Raw genomic sequence first — 26,755 nt, forward strand, 5'->3', positions numbered from 1 at the left:
AGTGGAAAACGACAAACAAGAAATAGGGAAAAGACACTTAACTCCAAAATATACAGACGAGGAGGAACTCAGAGGAGAACCAGACACCAGCTCTTCACAACCAAAAGGAGCTGTCAACCGCATAGCATAATGGGTGAGGCCAGACTAAATAGAGGAGTAGGAATTACCACTTAAGCTACACCTGAGACCAAAGGTGTGGTAATACCCAGCAACAACACAGAAGAGTGAAACCAGAGAGGCTGTCAGATCACATCACGTGCAGCCAGTCTTCTAGATCTTCTGACCCCTGTCCCAGGAGAGACCATGACTTCAGGAGAGGCTTGACAAGAGGAATATGACATTTGAAGCCCATGTCCAGGATCCGTCTGTGTATGGTGGCTTTTGATGCACTAACTCCAGCCTCAGTCCACTCCTTGTGAAAGTCCCCAACACTTTTGAATGGCCTTTTACTGACAATCCTTTCCAGGCTGCGGTCATCCTTGCTGCTTGTGCACCTTTTTCTTTCACACTTGTCTCTTCCACATAACTTTCTATTAATGTGCTTTGATACAGCACTTTGGGAACATCCAACTTCTTTTGCAATTACCTTTTGAGGCTTTCCCTCCTTATGGAGGGTGTCAATGATGGTTTTCTGCACAACTGTCAGGTCAGCAGTCTTTCCCATGATTGTGATTCCTACTGAACCAGACTGAGACAATTTAAAGGCTCATGAACCCTTTGCAGGTGTTATGGATTAATTAGCTGACTAGAGTGCGACACTTTGAGCCTACAATATTGAACTTTTTCACAATATTCTGAGATTGTGACTTTGGGGTTTTCATAAACAGTAAGCCAAAATCATCCAAATTATAACAAATAAATGCTTGAAATACCTTGCTTTGCATGTAATGAGTCTATCTCATATATTAGTTTCACCTTTTCAGTTGCATTACTGAAATAAATGAACTTTTGCACACTATTCTAATTTGTCAAGTTTCACCTGTATACTGTGAGGCAGTGACAGGCCTCATATATGAAGGAAGGTATGTATCTCCCAGAATGGTGCAGGAAACTTATTAAGGAGATACATATTGTGGTTTGCTGTGGTGCACCTGAGACGTGCCACCAAGGTTCCCGACTTTGGTGGAGTGGAAGCCAGAAGCTAGAGTGTCCACTAAGATAGATAGTGGACACTGTTGTTACCTAGTATAGCTGGTAACAGCTAATCCGGGCCTGGCTTTTACTGGGAGTAAGCAAAGAGCTGGGTGGGTGCTTACTCCCCACGATCCACTCCGGGGTTTATTAGTAGCCCATGTCCACGATTGCGTTTAAAAGTCAGCAGCATGAGGCCTCATGCACACGACTGTATCTTTTTGCGTTCCGCAAAAACGGGTTCCGTTTTTCCGTGATCCGTGACGTTTTTTTCGTCCGTGGGTCTTCCTTGATTTTTGGAGGATCCACGGACATGAAAAAAAAGTCGTTTCGGTGTCCGCCTGGCCGTGCGGAGCCAAACGGATCCGTCCTGAATTACAATGCAAGTCAATGGGGACGGATCCGTTTGACGTTGACACAATATGGTGCAATTTCAAACGGATCCGTCCCCCATTGACTTTCAATGTAAAGTCAGGAGTTAATATACCATAGGATCAGAGTTTTCTCCAATTCGATGGTATATTTTAACTTGAAGCGTCCCCATCACCATGGGAACGCCTCTATATTAGAATATACCGTCGGATTTGAGTTACATCGTGAAACTCAAATCCGACAGTATATTCTAACACAGAGGCGTTCCCATGGTGATGGGGACGCTTCAGGTTAGAATATACTAATAGAACTGTGTACATGACTGCCCCCTGCTGCCTGGCAGGTGCTGCCAGGCAGCAGGGGGCAGCCCCCCCCTGTAGTTAACACATTGGTGGCCAGTGCGGCCGCCCCCCCCCTCCCCTGTAGTTAACTCATTGGTGGCCAGTAGGGCCCCCCTCCCTCCCCTGTAGTTAACTCGTTGGTGGCCAGTGGGCCCCCCTCCCTCCCCTGTAGTTAACTCGTTGGTGGCCAGTGCGGCCGGCCCCCATCCCTCCCCTGTAGTTAACTCGTTGGTGGCCAGTGGGCCCCCCCCTCCCTCCCCTGTAGTTATAACTCGTTGGTGGCCAGTGGGCCTTCTCCCCTCCCCCTCCTAATTAAAATCTCCCCCCTTATCATTGGTGGCAGCGGAGAGTACCGATCGGAGTCCCAGTTTAATCGCTGGGGCTCCGATCGGTAACCATGGCAACCAGGACGCTACTGCTGTCCCGGTTGCCATGGTTACTTAGCAATTTGTAGAACCATTATACTTACCTGCGAGCTGCGATGTCTGCGTCCGGCCGGGAGCTCCTCCTACTGGTGACAGGTCTGTGCGGCGCATTGCTTAATGATCTGTCACTTACCAGTAGGAGGAGCTCCCGGCCGGACGCAGACATCGCAGCTCGCAGGTAAGTATAATGGTTCTACAAATTGCAAAGTAACCATGGCAACCGGGACAGCAGTAGCGTCCTGGTTGCCATGGTTACCGATCGGAGCCCCAGCGATTAAACTGGGACTCCGATCGGTACTCTCCGCTGCCACCAATGAATTGGGGGGAGATTTTAATTAGGAGGGGGAGGGAGGGGAGAAGGCCCACTGGCCACCAACGAGTTATAACTACAGGGGAGGGAGAGGGGGCCCACTGGCCACCAACGAGTTAACTACAGGGGAGGGAGGGGGGCCGGCCGCACTGGCCACCAACGAGTTAACTACAGGGGAGGGAGGGGGGCCCACTGGCCACCAACGAGTTAACTACAGGGGAGGGAGGGGGGCCCACTGGCCACCAACGAGTTAACTACAGGGGAGGGAGGGGGGCCCACTGGCCACCAACGAGTTAACTACAGGGGAGGGAGGGGGGCCCACTGGCCACCAATGAGTTAACTACAGGGGAGGGGGGGGGGGCGGCCACACTGGCCACCAATGAGTTAACTACATGGGAGGGGGGGGGGTGCGGCCGCACTGGCCACCAATGTGTTAACTACAGGGGAAGGCTGCCCCCTGCTGCCTGGCAGCACCTGCCAGACAGCAGGGGGCAGTCATGTACACAGTTCTTTTAGTATATTCTAACCTGAAGCATCCCCATCACCATGGGAACGCCTCTGTGTTAGAATATACTGTCGGATCTGAGTTTTCACGAAGTGAAAACTCAGCTCTGAAAAAGCTTTTATGCAGACGGATCTTCGGATCCGTCTGTATTAAAGAAACCTACGGCCACGGATCACGGACACGGATGCCAATCTTGTGTGCATCCGTGTTCTTTCACGGACTTATTGACTTGAATGGGTCCGTGAACCGTTGTCCGTCAAAAAAATAGGACAGGTCATATTTTTTTGACGGACAGGAAACACGGATTACGGTCTCGGCTGCAAAACGGTGCATTTTCCGATTTTTCCACGGACCCATTGAAAGTCAATGGGTCCGCGAAAAAAAACGGAAAACGGCCACGGATGCACACAACGGTCGTGTGCATGAGGCCTGAGGCAGGGTGTGTCTGTTTTGTGAGAGGCTGCAGATCACACCCTGCAAGGCATGTGTGAAGCAAACACTGGCCTGTGGACGCTTCTAAAGGAGCCCCGAGACTGCTTGACTATTGTGGATGACATGAACTGATTACTTGTCCCGACTGCGAACCGGCTGAACTGAACTGTAAGGTGGCTGGAACAAGCAATAAACTGTATTAAAGTGACTTTGTTGTGTCCCTGCCTGTCTTTAAAACTGGTCATAGGAGCCCACTGCATTACAATACTCATTTAAAATGTTTGTTAAAGGGAATCTGTCACTAGCAATTTACCCCAAAATTTTTTTCATGAATCCATGTTTAACAGAGTACCTTTTTTCCATCGGTCTTGTTCTTTTGATTGTCCGTCTTGCCAAGGTACTCTGTTAAACATGGATTCATGAAAAATAAATTTGGGTAAATTGCTAGTGACAGATTCCCTTTAAGTCAAATAAAAGTCTTGAATAGTTTCAATTGCAGGATGTAGTTGTAACAGTCTTAAGCTGGCCATAAAGATCAGATGCAGTATTTCATAGATATTGATATCTTGTCTATGAGGTCTAAAGGCTGACTTTTAGACTTGGGGTGCCTCTGGAGAAACTGGGATTTTTTTCTGCCTGTAAGGGCTGTATTACATCAACTGATTATATGACCAATCATTGGTCAGATGGCCGTTTACACACACAGATCTTACACACCAACTATTGGTCTGATTGGACATAAATTGGTCAGATAATCTCTTGGTGTAATACAGGCCTTACATTTGTTTCCCTTGCAGATATATAGTGTCAGAATTGTCTGCTAAATTGAATAGATATGCACTTTTGGGTAAGTTAATGGTTCATTTGGTGCTGATATCTGTTGATGGATGATATACCTAATTTTGTCATATATTTATGTCCATCCTAGAGTTTTCTGTGTACAGCTTTGCACATTTAAGTGGTTGTATTCTAAATTCAGATGTGCTGGAGATCATCTATTGCCATAGTAAGCTGTGAGTGGTTGCCTCTCGAGCAGTAGCCAGAGGGTGTGACCCCATTTATGATGTCCATATTCCCTAATAGATATCTAGAAATGAGTAATTGTGAATGACATCTCAACTATGGACATCAGGCAGTCTGCCTTGTTATTTATTTGTTCATTGACTTTAGCCTGTGATGGATCTAGGTAACTGTTTAGTTCTGGGTAAGGCACAACACAACTCCAAAGGGGCATTCACATGCCCATAAGTGTTTTGCAGTCTGCAAACCATGGATGCAGAAAACACATATGCCGGCCGTGTGCTCGCCACATCACGATGCGGACCCCTTGACTTTAATGCGTCCGTGGTCTCCATGTTGCAGTGAAGTATAGGACTTGTCTTTTGCCGAGCACAGCACTTACAGTCGTGTGAATGCATCCTAACCCCGATTGTGACTCCAGATTTCTAATAGATCATTTAAGTTGAATTCAAATTAATGAATTTAGTTTGGATATGGTAGTGAATAAATGTATGGTTTTGGAAATTTGTACCGGTGTGTACTTGTATGTGTAATTATGTGTGTTTCATGTTTCCACAGCCTGCACAGGCATCTTGTGGAACATCTGAATGCAGAAATATCTTTGCATACTATAACTGATGTTAACATTGCTTTGGAGTGGATAAAGTCAACCTTCTTGTACATTAGAGCATTGAAAAATCCTTCTCATTATGGTATGTTTTCATATTTTTGACAAACCAAACAATATAGGACCGTCAAAAATGTAACTTTTGTTGGTGTTTGTGCATTTGGTGCAACTTATTTGCCGCCGTGTTCTAGACTGTAAACATCTGGCTTGTGGAGTCAAATTGTCTAATTAAGCCCAGAGGAATGATTAGATGAGCAAGTGCTCATCTTCTCACTAATTTTATGGAAAAAATGCCTCCGATATGTGACAATCAAGTATGCTTTCTGATTGATGGGGGAGGTTGATAACATGCACAGTCCATGTCCATGTTACCCCTCCCCCTGGGGTAATGTACAGTTACATAGGAAGAAGAGGATCTGTGCCACTCCTTCAGCATCTTGTCAGCACCTCTCCCGTTGCCTCCACCCTTCTCCATGCTGGCTACAAAGAGAGCCTGATGAGGGGAAGGATACTGCATCCTGGCCTATCTCAGATTTACAGGTCTTGTTTTAACGCTAAGAATATAAGTTTTAAAACAAGAGCTGGATTTCGGTGCTAGCCACCCTTTAAATTCCAGTTTAGGGGTAAGATTTGCAGGTAATACCTGGAGATCTCACTCCCAACATGATTTGTAAAAGTTCTGTCCCCAACTGTATCTGGGCCAGCATTAAAATTCCTGTCTAATGGGATTCTTTAGGTTTCCTTTCAGGAGAAGGTTTTTGTAGTGGAGACAAAAGTCCATTTAATATTGCATATGTAGTAGTGGGAAGCTGGAAAAAAAATCCAAATGGGGTGAAATTGGAATAAAAATGCAATTCCGTCAGTTTTATGAGCTTTTTTTGTTCTCCGTGCGGTAAACTGACCTGCTACTGCCATTATCCGGGTCAGTATGATTACTTGTGTTCTAATACTTAAAAAAAATAAAAGCTTTGGAGAAAAATAAATGCTTCTTTGCATCACCATATTCTGACACTCAGAACTTGTTTTATGGTTACGTCTATGGAGCTGTGTGAAGAGTAATTTTTTGTGTGGTGATCTGTAGTTTATATTGATGCCATTTCTGATTTTTGATCACTTTTTATTCAATTTCCTTGGAGAGATGAAGCCATTAGCCTTTTTTTTTTTTTTTCATTAAGCTGTCCAGCATATGGGATGCATACCTTTATATTTTAATAGTACTGGCATTTTTAGACACGGCGATGCCTATAATATTTATTTATTGTGTATTTATTTTTAGTTTTAAACTGGGGAAAGGAGGGTGCTTTAAAAATTTTTTAGGGGACTGAAACCTGCTATATAACTTGTTCCGTAGACTGAAATTAATAACCATTGCAGCCTATGAGACATTCAGTACATTCCAATGGAGCCTAGGCCGGATTCTATGGGAACTATTGTTGTGGTAGACTTCAAAGGGGAACCTTCATAGGCGCCAAGGCTACCACAAGGAATGAATAGCTCCCCCCAATAGCCACACGGGGAAGCTGTTGGGGCCCTTGGAGGGCAGTGCTCCTCGAAAAAACCTTCTCTGATTCTTTGGTCACAGCCCACACTCATCTTTCAGCCCACCAGCTTGTATCTTGGCATCTGGACTCAAACCCTTTTTCTGTTCACTCTCAAAGCAAGTCTCTCTGGTGCTCCTCACCATGCACACACCCATTTGGCTGCAAACACTGTCTCATGGAGATGCGTTGTATCCCACTTACCATTGTTGTGGTCAAACAACGCTAATTGTAACACCAGTGTAGGGCTCTTAGTATAATGGTGCCCACTAACTGACACCTCCTCTCAGGGCCGTCTTTAATATTGATTGGACCCTGGGCAAAAATTTACTTGGGCCCCCTGGATCCCGCCTTCCCACACCTTAGCAGGCAATCACGCCCTCCACCACAACACACACACAAAAAATCCACACATCTGGTAGAGTACAGTGAATGACTGTAAATACTTCCAGTTCTGAAGACTCCAGCAGCTCAGGGTCAGTGCTCTGGGCAGCTGGGCTCAGGCTGGAAGTGGGCACCGCTCTGCAGGAAGGAGACCAGGGCTCGGCTCACCCTAGTGTTCCAGTGCACCCCAGCACCCCACAGTATGCAGTATAGCACCCTATAGTATACAGCAACCCACAGTATGCAGTATAGCACCCTATAGTATACAGCACCACACAGTATGCAGTTTAGCACCCCACACTATACAGTACCCCACAGTATATAGTAGAGCAGTATAGCCCCCCACAGTATACAGGCCCCCACAGTATACAGCCCCCCCACAGTATACAGCCCCCCCATAGTATACAGGCCCCCACACAGTATACAGGCCCCCACACAGTATACAGGCCCCCACACAGTATACAGGCCCCCCACACAGTATACAGGCCCCCCACACAGTATACAGCCCACCACACAGTATACAGCCCACCACACAGTATACAGTCCCACATAGTATACAGCCCCCCACAGTATACAGTCCCCCACAGTATACAGCCCACCACACAGTATACAGTCCCACACAGTATACAGCCCCCCACAGTATACAGCCCCCCACAGTATACAGCCCACCACACAGTATACAGCCCACCACACAGTATACAGCCCACCACACAGTATACATCCCCCCACAGTATACAGGCCCCCACAGTATGCAGGACCCCACACAGTATACAGCCCCCACAGTATACAGCCCACCACACAGTATACACCCCCCCACATTATACAGGCCCCCACAGTATACAGGCCCCCACACAGTATACAGGCCCCCACACAGTATACAGCCCACCACACAGTATACAGCCCACCACACAGTATACAGGCCCCCACAGTATACAGGCCCCCACACAGTATACAGTCCCACACAATATACAGCCCCCCACAGTATACAGCACCCCACTATACAGTAGTTTACAGTATATTAACATAACAGCCCCTGTCACCTTTTTCTGATGTAATCTTCACACAAAAAAGCTCCACAGTTAACTTCTGCAACACTCCACAGGACCTGTGATGACCTCATAGCCATGTGACCAGTAATTGCTAGGTTACTGGTCACATGGTGATGATGTCATTAAGGTCCTAAATCACAACTTTAACACAGTACGATCATGATGCCTGGAATCCTGGTAGAGCTGACAGCCTGACACCCGGGGCAGTGGCTAGCAGGGCTCAAGAGGCAGCTGCCTTGGGCCCCCCAGGAGCAACTGGGCCCGGGGCAGCTGCCCCTTTTGCCCCTTGGTAAAGACGGCCCTGCCTCCTCTAAGCTGGCATTCAGCCAACTACTCTGACAGAGTATGGCAACACCCAAACCCAGGATAACAAGTGCACAGACTCTGTGAGGTACAAAATAAGGGCTCATTTAGATGGGTGTATGAATTAGTCCGCATCTGTTCCGCAATTTTGCGGAACAGGTGCTGACCCATTCATTTCAATGGGCCTCAAAAGATGCGGACAGCACACCGTGTGCTGCCTTCATCTGTGGTTCCATTCCGCGGAAAAGATTGAGCATGTTCTATTATTGTCCGCAGGACAAGAATAGGCATCTTCTGCTATGGTTGCGGCCATGTGTGAACCGCAAATTGCGGATCGCACAAGGCCGGTACCCGTGTTTTGCGGATCCGCAAAGCACTTCGGTTGTCTGAATGGGCCCTAACACTGCAAATGTTCCCTTATAATGGGATCACCAGAGATACTGTGATCCAGCACTTAACACTGGATCCATTACCCCACACTGCCGAGATGTGAGGGATGTGAATATGTTTTAGGCCTTATGCACATGACCGTATGTGTATTGCGGTTCGCAAACAGTGGATCTGAAAAACACGGATCCCGGGCCGTGTTCATGCTGCCATTTTTTTTTCAAACTGCTGTAGAAATGTCCTACCCTTAGTGGACAAGAATAGGACATGTTCTATCTTTTTGTTGCAGGGCCATGGACTGGACATATGGATTTGGATAGCCAATGGTGTGCTGTCACGCATCTTTTGCAGCTCCATTAAAATGAACAGGTCCGCATGTGATCCGCCAAAAATGCAGATCAGATGTGGACTAAAAATATGGTCGTGTACATGAGGCCTTAGTGAGTGTAGACATGAAATGTAGACATGAAATTGAAAGATTGATTTTGATCTTCACTAACCTCTAATTAAAATGTTTTATTATGAATATAATGCACTTCTTAACCACCTCCCGCCCGCCCATAGACTAGAAACGTCCGGGAGGTGTTTCTCTATTTCTGAATGGACGTTCCAGAACGTCCATTCAGAAACTGCAGCTGATCAGGTTGCCCGCTGTCAGTGACAGCAGGGCAACCCAGAGAGAAGGCAGGGACAGTGCCCAGGTGTCCCTGCCTTCTGGATCGCTGCATACACAGCGCTCGCCGAGTGCTGTGTATGCAGAGCAGGAAGCGCTATGCATACACAGCGCTTCCTGCGCAGGAGCTGTGTGAGGTCTTTCAGAGACCTCGATCAGCCCTGCACTGAGGCTGTACAGCGCTGTATTGCGCTGTACAGCCTCTCTGGGGGGGTGTATTTCTCCTGTAACTGGGGCTACTATGTCAGCCCCAGTTACAGGAGAAATCAACAGTGAAAAAAAAAATAAAGTGAAGTAAATGTCCCCCAGAGGTCTTGTATGACCATATGGGGGATGAAAAGTGTAAAATAAAAAATATAAAAATAAAGGGCCAGATTTATCATTAGCTCAGGTCAGAATAATGGAGTGAAAAAGTCGCAAAAAAGTCGCAATTTCACTCCAGTGAGGACCATGCTTATCTTATGCGACTTTTTAATAGAACATGCGACTTTTTCATAAAAACATGCGACTTTTTCGTAAAGATGTGCGACTTTTGTAAAGCTGCTTACTGACGGATAAACTGCTACCGTCAAACCACATTTATTACAGTCTTAAAGGGCCGATCATAAATCTGACTTGGCTAAAACTGACTTTAGCCATATGTTAAAGTGGAGTGAGCTGTCAGAGTAATGATAAATCTGGCCCAAAGTGTTAAAAAAAAAAAAAAAAAAAGGTTTCACATGTAAAAAAATAAAAATTCCCCAAGTAAGGAATAAAAAAAATGTTAAAAATAGAAAAAATAAAATAAAATAGACCTATTTGGTATTGCCGCGTCTGTGACGGTCGGCTTTATAAATATAACACATGATCTACCCAGTCCGATAAACACTATAAAAAAAAATAGATAACTGTCAAAAAAAGCCATTTTCCAGGACTTCCTCCATGACAGCACTACATGGAGGTTGTCTCCCCCGCCCACTATTGGGACAGGAAACAGAGAGAGGTTAAAAGCTCCCCCCCTACCCACCTTCACCAGTGTTTTTTCCTGTCCCAATAATGGACGGGGCAGAGAGAGGGTCTCTCTTTTTGGACCTTTATTTTTTCCTTTTCTTTTCTATCTCGCCGGGCTAAAACCCTTAAGCTGGGGTCCCTTAGACTCCCAGCCCCTCCAGTACCTGTGGGTCATGCGGCTCACTGCTGGAAACAAAAATCCTAGGGGCTGGGAAACGGTAGCCGCAACCCCGCTGGGGCTCTGGGCTGCAGGATGCTTCCTCCAGTGGAGACCGCGCGGGAGCCGGAGCGTCTTCTGTCACTTCCGGCCTTCTGCGCTGAAACGGAAGTGATGTAGAGGCGCCGGGGAAGGAGTGCGCATGCGCGTAACCTCCGGCACCGGATCCAGTATGGCGGCGCCCTGCGATCAATCCCCACGGCGAGGGACGCTGGAGGCCTGGCATTCTGGCCTCGCGTCCCATCCGGAATCCCTGAGAGTGACCGGAAGGAGAAATGGGAGGAGCATCCACATCAGGAGGGGTAAGTGCCAGTGGCATTTAAATTCTGGTTGGGCTAAGTGTGAGTCCCTCAGTCATGGATTCATCCGGTATGAGAGAGCAGTCCCCAGACCCTCCTGTCCAGGGACAAGTGAGTAACCCAGCACTACATGGAAGGGAATAATGATAGGTTTAGCAAAGCATTATAGCCTGCTTTTTCTATCATCATGTCTCTTAGGGAGAAAAAGATCCTACCCTCAAGGTGGAGAGTAAAAAGAAGCCTAAAAGATGTGCTATCTGCAGCAAAAGGCTTCAGGATTCATATACAAAGAAGCTTTGTGCGGAATGTATTAATAAAATGATGAAAGAGGAACAGTCGTCCCTATTAACAGACCTTAGAGCCATTATTAAAGAAGAAGTTAAAGCGTCAGTTTCCTCCTTGATAACGCCTAAGGTGGCTGAGCAAACCACCGGGATAAAAAGACCTAGAGAAGCCTTAGAATCAGACCCAGAGGTTATAGAGGTGGAATATTCGGAAGAGGAGGAAGAAGACGAGTCCTTGTCTTCCTCATCCCATGAGGAGAAACGTAAATACTGCTTCTCAACTGAGGACATGGATTCCCTCCTGACCGCAGTTAGGCAGACTATGGATATCTCGGACGAACCGAAAAAAAGATCCATTCAGGAGGAAATGTTTGCTGGCCTAATTACAAAAAAGAGAAAAGTTTTTCCCTTGAATTCTAGTTTGAAACAAATGATCCTGGATGAGTGGGCAGATGTAGAGAAAAGGCTTTTTATTCCTAGGGAATTCAAAAGTCGCTTATCCTTTGACAAAGAGGATACTAAACTATGGGAAGAAATCCCCAAAATAGACGCCCCAGTCGCCAAGGTAGCTAAAAAAAACAGCGATCCCATTTGAGGACTCCAACCAGCTGAAAGACCGCAAGGCTGATGGTCTCCTGAGAAAATCTTGGGAGGCTTCTGCGGCCTTAATTTCAACTAACGTTGCAGCTACATCAGTGGCTAGATCCTTACTAATGTGGTTATCTCAGCTGGAGAATCATTTGTCAATGGGAACTCCCAGGGAAGACATTTTGGAGACTATCCCGCTCCTAAAGATGGCGACTGACTTTACAGCGGACGCCTCGGCTGAGTCAGTCAGGTTCGCAGCTAAAAGTGGGGCCCTTCTGAACACCGCAAGGAGAGCTCTGTGGTTAAAGAACTGGTCTGGCGATCTTACCTCAAAGAATAAATTGTGTGCAATTCCATTTTCAGGATCATATGTGTTTGGGCCTAGCCTGGATAAAATTCTTGAGAAAGCCTCAGATAAAAAAATAGGGTTTCCAGAAACGAAAACTAGGAAGACACATTTTTTTCGTAATTTTTTTTTGCCAAAAAAACAAACGTATAAAGATAAGGGAAGTCGGGGAGATGGTCCTATCCAAAAGGGGGTAAGGGCAGAGGATTTCTGCTTAACCCCAACACTTCCCAAGACAAACAATGACGCCAGGCCAGTCGGGGGGAGATTAACCACCTCAGCCCCCAGTGCTTAAACACCCTGAAAGACCAGGCCACTTTTTACACTTCTGACCTACACTACTTTCACCGTTTATTGCTCGGTCATGCAACTTACCACCCAAATGAATTTTACCTCCTTTTCTTCTCACTAATAGAGCTTTCATTTGGTGGTATTTCATTGCTGCTGACATTTTTACTTTTTTTGTTATTAATCGAAATTTAACGATTTTTTTGCAAAAAAATGACATTTTTCACTTTCAGTTGTAAAATTTTGCAAAAAAAAACGACATCCATATATAAATTTTGCTCTAAATTTATTGTTCTACATGTCTTTGATTAAAAAAAAATGTTTGGGTAAAAAAAAAATGGTTTGGGTAAAAGTTATAGCGTTTACAAACTATGGTACAAAAATGTGAATTTCCGCTTTTTGAAGCAGCTCTGACTTTCTGAGCACCTGTCATGTTTCCTGAGGTTCTACAATGGCCAGACAGTACAAACACCCCACAAATGACCCCATTTCGGAAAATACACACCCTAAGGTATTCGCTGATGGGCATAGTGAGTTCATAGAACTTTTTATTTTTTGTCACAAGTTAGCGGAAAATGATGATTTTTTTCTTTTTTTTTTTTTGGTCAAATGCCAACTTTGTATAAAAAAATGGGAAAAGTTGTCTTTTGCCAAGATATTTCTCTCACCCAGCATGGGTATATGTAAAATGACACCCCAAAACACATTCCCCAGCTTCTCCTGAATACGGCGATACCAGATGTGTGACACTTTTTTGCAGCCTAGGTGGGCAAAGGGGCCCATATTCCAAAGAGCACCTTTCGGATTTCACTCGTCATTTTTTACAGAATTTGATTTCAAACTCCTTACCACACATTTGGGCCCCTAGAATGCCAGGGCAGTATAACTACCCCACAAGTGACCCCATTTTGGAAAGAAGAGACCCCAGGGTATTCGCTGATGGGCATAGTGAGTTCATGGAAGTTTTTATTTTTTGTCACAAGTTAGTGGAATATGAGACTTTGTATGAAAAAAAAAAAAAAAAAAAAAAATCATCATTTTCCACTAACTTGTGACAAAAAATAAAAAATTCTAGGAACTCGCCATGCCCCTCACGGAATACCTTGGGGTGTCTTCTTTCCAAAATGGGGTCACTTGTGGGGAAGTTATACTGCCCTGGCATTTTCCAGGGGCCCTAATGTGTGGTAAGTAGGTAAATGACCAGTGAAATCCGAAAGGTGCTCTTTGGAATGTGGGCCCCTTTGCCCACCTAGGCTGCAAAAAAGTGTCACACATCTGGTATCGCCGTATTCAGGAGACGTTGGGGAATGTGTTTTGGGGTGTCTTTTTACATATACCCATGCTGGGTGAGATAAATATCTTGGTCAAATGCCAACTTTGTATAAAAAAATGGGAAAAGTTGTCTTTTGCCAAGATATTTATCTCACCCAGCATGGGTATATGTAAAATGACACCCCAAAACACATTCCCCACCTTCTCCTGAGTACGGAGATACCAGATGTGTGACACTTTTTTGCAGCCTAGGTGGGCAAAGGGGCCCATATTCCAAAGAGCACCTTTCGGATTTCACTCGTCATTTTTTACAGAATTTGATTTCAAACTCCTTACCACACATTTGGGCCCCTAGAATGCCAGGGCAGTATAACTACCCCACAAGTGACCCCATTTTGGAAAGAAGAGACCCCAGGGTATTCGCTGATGGGCATAGTGAGTTCATGGAAGTTTTTATTTTTTGTCACAAGTTAGTGGAATATGAGACTTTGTATGAAAAAAAAAAAAAAAAAAATCATCATTTTCCACTAACTTGTGACAAAAAATAAAAAATTCTAGGAACTCGCCATGCCCCTCACGGAATACCTTGGGGTGTCTTCTTTCCAAAATGGGGTCACTTGTGGGGTAGTTATACTGCCCTGGCATTTTCCAGGGGCCCTAATGTGTGGTAAGTAGGTAAATAACCAGTGAAATCCGAAAGGTGCTCTTTGGAATGTGGGCCCCTTTGCCCACCTAGGCTGCAAAAAAGTGTCACACATCTGGTATCGCCGTATTCAGGAAACGTTGGGGAATGTGTTTTGGGGTGTCTTTTTACATATACCCATGCTGGGTGAGAGAAATATCTTGGCAAAAGACAACTTTTTCCATTTTTTTATACAAAGTTGGCATTTGACCAAGATATTTATCTCACCCAGCATGGGTATATGTAAAATGACACCCCAAAACACATTGCCCAACTTCTCCTGAGTACGGCAATACCACATGTGTGACACTTTTTTGCAGCCTAGATGCGCAAAGGGGCCCAAATTCCTTTTAGGAGGGCATTTTTAGACATTTGGATACCAGACTTCTTCTCACGCTTTGGGGCCCCTAGAATGCCAGGGCAGTATAAATACCCCACATGTGACCCCATTTTGGAAAGAAGACACCCCAAGGTATTCAATGAGGGGCATGGCGAGTTCATAGAAATTTTTTTTTTTTGGCACAAGTTAGCGGAAATTGATATTTTTTATTTTTTTCTCACAAAGTCTCCCGTTCCGCTAACTTGGGACAAAAATTTCAATCTTTCATGGACTCAATATGCCCCTCACGGAATACCTGGGGGTGTCTTCTTTCCGAAATGGGGTCACATGTGGGGTATTTATACTGCCCTGGCATTCTAGGGGCCCTAAAGCGTGAGAAGAAGTCTGGAATATAAATGTCTAAAAAAATTTACGCATTTGGATTCCGTGAGGGGTATGGTGAGTTCATGTGAGATTTTATTTTTTGTCACAAGTTAGTGGAATATGTGACTTTGTAAGAAAAAAAAAAAAATTCCGCTAACTTGGGCCAAAAAAAAGACTGAATGCAGCCTTACAGAGGGGGGGGGATCAATGACAGGGGGGGGATCAATGACAGGGGGGGTGATCAATGACAGGGGGGTGATCAGGGAGTCTATATGGGGTGATCACCCAACTGTCATTGATCACCCCCCTGTAAGGCTGCATTCAGACGTCCGTATGATTTTTACGGATCCGATCAGTCTATCAGTGGATCCGTAAAAATCATGCGGACATCTGAATGGAGCTTTACAGGGGGGTGATCAATGACAGAGGGGTAATCAATGACAGGGGGGTGATCAGGGAGTCTATATGGGGTGATCACCACAGTCATTGATCACTCCCCTGTAAGGCTGCATTCAGACGTCCGTATGATTTTTACGGATCCAATCAGTCTATCAGTGGATCCGTAAAAATCATGCGGACATCTGAATGGAGCTTTACAGGGGGGTGATCAATGACAGAGGGGTAATCAATGACAGGGGGGTGATCAGGGAGTCTATATGGGGTGATCACCACAGTCATTGATCACTCCCCTGTAAGGCTGCATTCAGACGTCCGTATGATTTTTACGGATCCGATCAGTCTATCAGTGGATCCGTAAAAATCATGCGGACATCTGAATGGAGCTTTACAGGGGGGTGATCAATGACAGGGGGGTAATCAATGACAGGGGGGTGATCAGGGAGTCTATATGGGGTGATCACCACAGTCATTGATCACTCCCCTGTAAGGCTCCATTCAGACGTCCGTATGATTTTTACGGATCTGATCAGTCTATCAGTGGATCCGTAAAAATCATGCGGACATCTGAATGGAGCTTTACAGGGGGGTGATCAATGACAGAGGGGTAATCAATGACAGGGGGGTGATCAGGGAGTCTATATGGGGTGATCACCACAGTCATTGATCACTCCCCTGTAAGGCTGCATTCAGACGTCCGTATGATTTTTACGGATCCGATCAGTCTATCAGTGGATCCGTAAAAATCATGCGGACATCTGAATGGAGCTTTACAGGGGGGTGATCAATGACAGGGGGGTAATCAATGACAGGGGGGTGATCAGGGAGTCTATATGGGGTGATCAGGGGTGATCAAGGGCTAATAAGGGGTTAATAAGTGACGGGGGGGGGGGTGTAGTGTAGTGGTGCTTGGTGCAACATATTACTGAGCTGCCTGTGTCCTCTGGTGGTCGATCCAAACAAAGGGGACCACCAGAGGACCAGGTAGCAGGTATATTAGACGCTGTTATCAAAACAGCGTCTAATATACCTGTTAGGGGTTAAAAAAATCACATCTCCAGCCTGCCAGCGAACGATCGCCGCTGGGAGGCTGGAGATCCACTCGCTTACCTTCCGATCCTGTGAACGCGCGCGCCTGTGTGCGCGCGTTCACAGGAAATCTCGCGTCTCGCGAGAGGACGCACCGGCGCGTCCACCCAGAACAACAGGACCGCCGCAAAGACGCAATCCTGCGTACGGCGGTCCTGAGGTGGTTAAGATCCTTTCTCCCAGCATGGAGCCAAATAACTCAAAACCCTTGGGTGCTCCAAATTATTCAAGAAGGATACAAGATAGAATTTATATCAGCTCCGCAACAAAAATTTGTGCTGACAAGGTACGGAGAAGGTACATCACAGGAAAATCTCTTAAAAGACGTTGCAAAATTAAGGAATCTAAGCGCAGTGACTCGCGTCCCTGCAGATCAGGAAGGCAGGGGCTACTATTCAAGGTTATTCCTGGTCAAAAAGCCAGATGGTTCATTCAGAACTATAATCAACCTAAAACCCCTAAACGTCTTCATAAAGTATCGCCACTTCAAGATGGAATCAGTAAGATCAACTACACCCCTCATCTCTCAGGGAGCGGTAATGTGCACCTTGGACTTAAAGGATGCTTACTACCATGTACCAATACATCCGGACCACCAAAAATTCCTAAGATTCGCAGTAAGAGAAGCGGGGAAAGTAAATCATTATCAGTTTCAGTGCCTGCCCTTTGGGATATCAACAGCCCCTCGGGTGTTTACAAAGCTTGTAATAGAGATAGTGGCCTTCCTCAGACTGAAGGGAATAAAGATTGTACCTTATTTAGACGATCTTCTCCTAACCGCAGATTCCGCGATAGTACTAACGGAGCAAACACAGACGACAATATCCCTCCTACAGGATCTAGGCTGGATCATAAATTGGGAAAAATCAGACCTAGTACCAGAAACCAGAAATTTTTTTCCTTGGAACGATGCTAGATTCGAATCTACAGAGGTCTTTCCTTCCAGTTCAAAAACAACAAAACCTTGTCAAAAGATTGAAAGCGTTTCAGAAGAAATCAGTGTGCACCATCAGAGAGGCCATGAGCATTCTGGACCTAATGACATCTTGTATATTCACGGTACCGTGGAGTCAACATCACACAAGAGCCCTACAGAAAATGATTCTAGCGGTCTGGGATGGAGACCATCGATCCATAGACCGGAAAATCCCTATAAAAGAAAATGCTCGGAAATCTCTGGATTGGTGGCAAATATCAGACAACCTATCAAAAGGAGTCTCCTGGAATCTAAGTCCATACACTGTAGTGACAACAGATGCCAGCCAACAAGGATGGGGTGCAAAGGTTGGAATCTATTACTTCGAGGGAACCTGGAACCAGACCATAAAAAACAGATCTTCAAATTTCAGAGAGCTTCAGGCCGTTTGGGAGACACTCAAACAGAGTCAAGATCTTCTGAGCGGACAGAATATAAGAATCCTATCGGACAATATGACAAACATCAAACATTCCTCAAACATCAAGGGGGAACAAAATATCCTCTCCTTCAGAATCTGACAAACAAAATTTTTTCCTGGGCAGAGGAGAATGTGCTGTCAATCTCAGCGGTACACCTACAGGGTTCAAGAAACCAGTCGGCAGATTTCCTCAGCAGACATTTTATAGATCCAAACGAATGGACTCTAAACAGACAGGTGTTTCTAGAACTGACATCAACATGGGGATACCCAGAGATCGATCTCTTTGCATCAAGGGAGAATGCACAAACAGCCTCCTTCTTCTCCCGAAATCCAGCCGATCATCCCACAGCAGTAGACGCTTTATCCCAGCCCTGGAACATGAAGCTAGCTTATGCGTTTCCTCCTTTCCCCCTGATTTCAATAGCCCTGAGGAAGATCAGCAGGGAATCATCCAGAGTGATCTTCATAGCTCCTTTTTGGCCAAAACAAGCCTGGTTCCCTGTTCTGTCCTCACTAAGTCAAGAGAAACCGATCCCTCTCCCTCTCAGGCCAGACCTGTTGCATCAGGGTCTAATCTGGAAGCCGGAAGTAACCAAGCTGAAATTAACAGCGTGGCTTCTGAAAGGGACTTGTTAAAATTACAGGGATTCTCAAACGAAGTAATATCCACCATTCAGAGAGGCCATAAACAGGTGACATCTGCAATTTATAATAAAATCTGGAAAAAATTCTGCTCCTGGATGACACTGAGAGAGAAGAATCCTCTACTCCCGAGTCTGGGAGATATTCTTGATTTCCTCCAGGAAGGGTTCAACATGGGTCTTAAACCCAGTACCCTTAAAGTTCAGACTGCAGCCTTAAGCTGGTTTCTAAATTACTCCCTTTCAGAAAATCGATGGGTAAACAGGTTTTTAAAGGCAACCACGCGGATTAGACCAACACTAAGGTCCCCGGTTCCACCTTGGGATCTGTTGCTAGTTCTCAATGCCTTAACAAAACCACCCTTTGAACCCTTACATGAAAGCAGCTTAAGAAACTTAACCTTGAAAATGATATTTCTAGTAGCTATCACATCAGCTCGTAGACTAGGAGAAATCCAAGCCCTTACCATCCGTGAGCCATACCTTACAATTTGTGAGGATAGAGTCATACTAAGGCTAGACCCATCCTTTATACCTAAGGTGGTTTCTTCCTTTCATCGTAATCAGGAAATAGTACTACCAACCTTCTACACAGATCCGAAGACCGAAAGGGAGAAGGAGTTCCATCTTCTAGACGTTCGACGTTCTCTCCTTTCCTACCTAGACGTTACCAGTACCTTCAGATTGGATTCAAATCTGTTTATTCAATTTTCAGGCCGCAATAAAGGCAAGAAAGCTTCTAAAGCGACATTAGCAAGATGGATTAAAATAGTCAATAAAGAGGCCTATCAGGGCCAGGGGCTTCCCTGTCCTCAAGACCTTAGGGCTCATTCAACGAGAGCAGTCTCGGCTTCATGGGCCGAACATGCAAATGCTTCTATTGACCAGATATGTAAGGCAGCCACCTGGGCAAGTTCCCATACCTTTTGTAAGCATTACAGATTAAATGTGTCAGGGAATAATGACCAGTCATTTGGACGTAAAGTTCTTCAGGCTGCTGTCCCTCCCTAGTTATTGGATTAATTTGGTATTTCTACTCCATGTAGTGCTGTCATGGAGGACGTCCTGGAAAGTAAGAATTAGTCTTACCGGTAATGATGTTTCCAGGAGTACGACATGACAGCACTGGTAGTTCCCTCCCTAATGTTTAGAGTATTTTTCTTTTGTATTATGATACCCATTATTGTGTGATAATCTATAAAACACTGGTAAAGGTGGGTGGGTGGGGGAGCTTTTAACCTCTCTCTGTTTCCTGTCCCAATAGTGGGTGGGGGAGACAACCTCCATTTAGTGCTGTCATGTCGGACTCCTGGAAACATCATTACCGGTAAGACTAATTCTTACTTTTGCCACCTTACATCACAAAAAGTGCAACACCAAGTGATCAAAAAGGCATATGTCCCACAAAATGGTACCAATAAAACCGTCACCTTATCCCGCAAAAAATGAGCCATTACATAAGAAAATCTCCCCAAAAAATAAAAATACTATAGCTCTCAGAACATGGACACATTAAAACATTATTTTTTTGTTTCAAAAATGCAATTATTGTGTAAAACTTTAATAAATAAGAAAAAGTATACATATTAGGTATCGCCACATCCGTAACGATCTGCTCTATAAAAATGTCACTTGACCGTACCCCTCAGGTGAATGCTGTAAAAATAAATAAATAGAAACTGTGCTAAAACAACAAATTGTTTGGTCACCTAGCCCCATAAAGTGTTATAATAAATTATCAAAAAATCATATGTACCCAAAAATAGTACCAATAAAACTGGCACCTTATCCCCTAGTTTCCAAAATGGGGTCACTTTTTGGGAGTTTCTACTGTAAGGGTGCATCAGAGGGGCTTCAAATCTAAAAACCATGTGGAGTTCCTTTTCTTCTGCGCCCTGCCGTGTGCCCATACAGCAATTTATGACCACATGTGGGGTGTTTCTGTAAACCTCAGAATCTGGGTTATAAATATTGAGTTTTGTTTGGCTGTTAACCATCGATGTGTTAAAGAAAAAATTGGGTTAAAATGGAAAATCTGCCAAAAAAGTGAAATTTTTCAATTTGATCTCCATTTTCCTTTAATTCTTGTGGAACTCCTAAAAAGTTAGCAAAGTTTGTAAAATCGGTTTTAAGTAACTTGAGGGGTGTAGTTTCTACAATGGGGTCATTTATGGGGGTATCCGCTATGTAGGCCCCACAAAGTGACTTCAGACCTCAACTGGTCCTTAAAAAGTGGGTTTTGGCAATTTTCTTAAAAACTTGAAGAATTGCTTCTAAGCCTTCTAACGTCCTAAATTTTTTTTACAAAATGATGGCAACATAAAGTAGACATATGGAGAATGTTAAGTAATAAATATTTTATGAGGTATAACTTTCTGTTTTAAAAGCAGAGAAATTGAAATTTACAAAATTGCGAATTTTCAAAAATGTAGGGTAAATTTGGGATTTTTTTTTATATATAAAGGTGAAATATATTGACTCAAATTTATGACTATCATGAAGTACAATGTGTCACGAGAAAACAATCTCTGAATGACTTGGATAAGTAAAGGCGTTCCAAAGTTATTACCACATAAAGTGAGATATGTCAGATTTGCTAAATTAGGCCTGGTCAGGAAGGGGGCAAATGGCCCAGATGGGAAGTGGTTAAATTATGGTTCATTGTTTTATTTTTTGTGTTTAATTGCTTTAAACTTAATTAATCATACTGATATTTTTTACTTTTTTAGGTTTTCCACAAGGGCTGGATAAAATAGGAATTGAAGCTAAATTGCAGGGTATACTAAGTGGACTCCTTACTTTATGTTTTTAAAAGAGCAACATAATTTGTACATAGCAGTAAAGTGATGCAGATCATCAGGGTGGCACCATCAGTCCTTCATACATACAGTATATAAAGCAAAAAATTGAATTTTTTGTACTCACCGTAAAATCCTTTTCTTGTAGAAGGCATTGGGGGGCACAGCACCATGGTATATGTCCAACTACCACTAGGAGGCGACACTAGACATAAAAAAGTGTTGGCTCCTCCTCGTTGGGCTATACCCTCTCCACAGACACTAGGCAGATCAGTTTGTACCAAAAGCAGTAGGAGAGAGAAGAAAGGCAAGGAACCAACAACTCCCGTACCAGAAAAGATCAAGAGACCAGCCCGGAGAAGCGGAAGTAAAAAAGATAGGGTGGGATCTGTGTCCCCCAATGCCTACTACGAGAAAAGGATTTTACGGTGAGTACAAAAAAATCTAATTTTCTCGTGCATGGCATTGGGGGACACAGCACCATGGGACGTCCCAAAGCAGTCCCCGAGGGTGGAAAAAGAACAGCCATGCCACCTTTTGGGCATACAGGTGCGGAAGAACCATGTGACCCAACAGGAGAAAAGCACGAAATAGGCAGGAAGCCACATAACAAGGGAGAAACCCCAAGGAAGCCACAGTGATGACTGCCAGCACCCCAGGACAAATGCCTGGGAGAACGACCTAAATGCAAGAAGGCAAAGGGGGACACCGAGCTCAGCCGAAGGCTGGAGAGAAAGTAGGACAGCACCGCGTATTGGAGCTACCTAACATTCTAATAGTCTCAGGTGAAAGCACAAACACCCTGAGGCCAACCCCTGATGGGCCAGGGGTGCAAGGGAACATGGAATCACTGAAGGCCAAACGAGTGAGGGAAGCCATAGCAAGGCTCACATGTGAAGGGAGCAGGTCTCCCCTCACCGCAAAGCAGGTGAAGAAATTAAGCGCCCTATTGAAAGGAAAAAATCCCAAAGGCACTAAGGGAAACTGCCAACCCTTGGAAGGGGAAGGGGTTGTAAGTAAAAAACAGAAAAAGAGAAAAGATAAGACCTGCATCCCCAAACTAGGGGACGAGGAACGAGCCTCTGAAAACAAAATATCGCTGAGAAGCGCAAGACCGGAGAAACTCCGGCCAAATGAAGTATCAGGGAAAAAAGGGGACCAGATGCAGGCCCAGGAAATCTCAGCAGGGGCACACTGGAGTGAGGGAAGCCATAGCAAGGCTCACATATGAAGGGAGCAGGACTCCCCCCACCGCGAAACAGATGATGAAGTTAAGCATCCTATTGAAAGGTGAAAACGCCAAAGGCGCTAAGGAAAACCGCCAACCCTTGGAAAGGGAGGAGGTTGTAAGTAAAGGCCAGGGAAAAAGATAAGATAAGCCCTGCATCCCAAAACCAGGAGAAGAGGAACGAGCCTCTGAAAACAAAATATCGCTGAGAAGCGCAAGACCGGAGAAACTCCGGCCAAATGAAGTATCAGGGAGATGCAGGCCCAGGAAAACTCAGCAGGGACACACTGGACTGAGGGACATGGGAGGAGAAGGAGAGCACTCCCAACAGTCTAAAGAGGAAGGTTCTACAAACAGGAGGAAGTCCCTCCCGAAGGAGACCATAAGGTGGAAATGCAGACCGTAGCACTAAACCACTCAACACCAGGTACTTGACGTGGGAGGATGGGAAGATAGACACGAATCCCAAGAGGTCCACAAGGCTATTGGAACCCGCAAGGGGAACAATCAACCCAGGCCCCTCCCAAACAACGATTATCATACAGAATCCGTGTGGTCAAAAGAATATCCAAGAAAAAAATGAAGGAACCATCATATGGGAAGGAATTGGCCATGGACAACTAGCCATTCAAAGAATAGTGGCTAGCAACCTGCATACATTGTCCCGGGGAGGGCAAGTACAGCGGCTTAGGTTGTACCACTAAAACAGACACCCATATGCATAAGGAATGGAGAAGTCGCCATAAAAGAAACGGGAGTGACTACACGAAATGTAGAAACCAGCTGCGACCGACATACAGAAGACTCCCAGGGAGAGAGAGTACCAGACGGGCGCAGACAATAGCAAGGTCCCAGGGGACTGCCCTCTGTTAGATAGTACAACTAAGCAGAGAATATAAGGGAACACCCGGACCCAGAAGGAACTACGGAACCCTGTCCGATGCCAGAGCAATCAGCAGAAAATTCACCTACCAGGCAGGTGTGTGGCACTCAGTGGCTCTGTCCCTAACTCATCAGGGAGGACGTCCAGCGAGGATAATGTTGCTGACCCCAGAAGGATTCCGTGTGGCGGAGGACATCCAGTGATGGCCAAAAACTGCTGCAGCGGCCGGTGTACACCAAGCTACGTACCCCAACACGGAGAAGATCCAGTGGAGATCCCTGTAATAGAAAACAATGCGGGTACTCCTTTATAACATGGGGAACGCGGAGTGCAGCAGACAGTAGTATTTGATAGGGATGCCAAGAGCAACCCTAGCACAAAGCCAACAACCACCTGGCCATGGTGTAGGGAGCGTGGTTGTATGTGGACCACCCATCAGATCAGAACAGATCAGCCCTATACTGGGAACACCAGAAATAGCAATAGACCGACAAGGTGGAGGAGGGGGTTGGGCTGGCCCACCCCTACCAGATATGGTTACCATGTACATGCTGAACCAGGATGGCCGTTGTGGACAGTGCCTTGAGAAGTACAAGGAGCACGACAGTAACGGAGTGGCAGATGTATGGAAGAACTAAATAGGGAAGTAACCAACATCCGCAGCACAGATTAGAGCCCGGGGAAGGAAGCACCCAGTAATACAGAAACTGTATGGGCCACAGATTGCACCATAGGGCCCAGCACGTGGGTACCAAAAATACACCTCTAAAACCGAGGTAAAGTGGCTGCATGTTGCACTCTAAGGATGGTGGAAACAAAGCCACAGCATCCGGGAATGTGACCGCATTTGGAGGGAGCAGGTCCTCAACCTGTAAGGTAGAAATACGGCTGTGTAGTGTAGAGATACGACCAGAGAGGTGCAATGGTACAGCATCTGGAGATGGTAGAGGTACTAGATTTAAGATTAGAGCGATGTGGCCGCATGCTGCACCCTAGGACCAGAGAAGTGCAACGGCTGCCCCATAGCAATGGTACCTATATTCCGCTCGGGAAGGGGAAAATAGGGCCGCACGGTACCACAAAGAACGACAGGTGCACACCACAATTAAGTAAGTGCCATGGCAACTGAAGGAGGCCCTCTATTCCACCAGAAAAGAGGGAAACAGGGCCGCATAGTACACATAGAGCCAGACAGGTGTAACGGCTGCAGCATCAGAGACGGTGCAGGAACTCTACCTAAGAAGGGAGTAAGATGGCTGTTTGGTGCACACTATGATGAGGTAGGTGCAGTGGCCACGGCAATAAAGGGTGGCCTCAATATCTCGTCCGGTAAGGGAGAAATAGTGTCGCAAGGTACACCATAAGGCCAGATAGAAGCAACGGCTACAGCCTCTGTAGATAGTGAAGGTACTCTACCATGAAGGGAATAAGGTGGCAGCCTGGTGCCCACTAGAACCAAACAGAGGCAATTGCTACAGCAATTGAGAGTGGCCTCTATATCTCGCCAGAAAGGGAGAAATAGTGCCGCACGGAACACAATAGGGCCCGCCAGGGATACTGGATACAGCATCAGGAGATGGTGTAGGTACTCTACCCATGAAAGTAACAAGGCGGCTGGAAACAGACAGATGTAATCGCCACGGCATAGAAGCCGGCCTGTATTCTCTGGTACAGGCACTACAAAAGAACCTTTAGAGGCCGAGAAGGTGGCTGGAAACAGACAGTTGCAATTGCTACGGCAATTGAAGGCGGCCTGTATATCTCGCCCGGTAGGGGAAAATAGTGCCGCATGGAACACCATAGAGCCAGTCAGGAGTAATGGCTACAGTATCTGGAGTAGGTGTAGGAACTCTACCTATGAAAGTAACAAGGCGGCTGGAAACAGACAGATGTAATCGCCACGGCATAGAAGCCGGCCTGTATTCTCTGGTACAGGCACTACAAAAGAACCTTTAGAGGCCGAGAAGGGTTGCCAACCCTACAAGTGGCGTCTGCCTGAATTATCAGCTTGCCCAGAACATAGCCCCTGGATAGGGGAACCATGAAGGTCTGTCATGTACAGCCTACGAGGGCGTACGTAAGGGAGACACCGCGTAGGTGTGCCAGTTGTTAAGCACGGTGAAGACTGCCTTACCTGTGCGGTAATTACCTGTGCAGGCAGGAGAGCACCATCCAAAAGTCCACTAGAGGGGTACCAAACCTGGGTAGGGTAGGTACCACCATGCACGTTTGACTTGACCACACAGAGGGATTCTGCATGGTGGAAGACCGCCTGATGCTCTGTTCCGAGGGAATCTGTGCAGAGGAGTCCCCAGAGGCAACTGACAGAGAACGCTTTGTCACCAGCCTCAGGCCTGTCCTGGGGCGACCCGAGGAGGGGTGGAAGCTAGTTGAGACCACCCGAGGAGGGTCCGTGGGCTACTCCTTGCGTGACCCTGTACGTGAGCGTGACCCATCTGTAGGGAGGACCCTGGGGGGGGGGGGGGGGGGAGACCGCAATTTGTAGGCAGCGCTCCAGCGACTCCGCCAGGGATTGGGTGAGTCAGGCAAGGTTCCCATGGCTTGACATGGAGGGAGCCCATTCAGGGGTGACCTACACACAAAAGGGTGGGAGGGGGACAAGGCGACCACATGGAAACCTCCGTAGGCAACGGACACACGTGAAATATGTGGCGATCCCATAGGGAGGCTGGGAGAGGAGGCCCTCATAGAGCAGCAGGGCTGTCCTATCTGTCCCCGGATGTCACGTTCCCCAAGAGGTGCTGCAGCAGCTATAGAGCAGGTGGCAGGGCTGCAGGAGAATGCAACAATCGAGAGGGGAGGGAGGGAAAAGAGCCTGCGGAGTAATTCAGCCAGAGGCTGCCTACCAGACCCCAGGAGCTGTGCAGCGCACCCCAAGCAGGAGAGCAGAAGATGGCGACCGGAGAGAGTAGGAGCCGACAGCCGGAGGAAGAACCTCCCCTCTGAGAGAGAGCAGGGAACCTGGGGCTGGATTGGCAGGCAGGAGAGGCCCCTCCCAGGCTTCCCCCACGGAGGGGAGGGGACAGAATAAGCCCGGGAAGGGAGAAAGTGGGCGGGGAGTTGCGGCCTAGTAGGCCCGAAAAGCCGGGGTCTAAATTAGTGGAGCGTGGTGGGGGACGAGCGGCTGGGGACGAACGGCCGCGATCGCGATAG

General features: G+C 46.2%; 1 protein-coding gene across 1 annotated transcript in view; it reads left to right on the forward strand.

Annotated features, from left to right (window-relative positions):
• The window catches only part of HFM1 (helicase for meiosis 1), a 204,098-nt gene that overhangs the window by 95,816 nt on the left and 81,527 nt on the right, over positions 1-26,755 (forward strand). The window contains exons 19-20 of the mRNA XM_040408743.1: positions 5,095-5,228; positions 21,402-21,449. Coding sequence (XP_040264677.1) covers positions 5,095-5,228; positions 21,402-21,449 — 182 coding nt within the window. The remainder of the gene's footprint in view (positions 1-5,094; positions 5,229-21,401; positions 21,450-26,755) is intronic.

This window comes from Bufo bufo, chromosome 9, assembly GCF_905171765.1.
Source record: "Bufo bufo chromosome 9, aBufBuf1.1, whole genome shotgun sequence".
Lineage (NCBI taxonomy): Eukaryota > Metazoa > Chordata > Amphibia > Anura > Bufonidae > Bufo > Bufo bufo.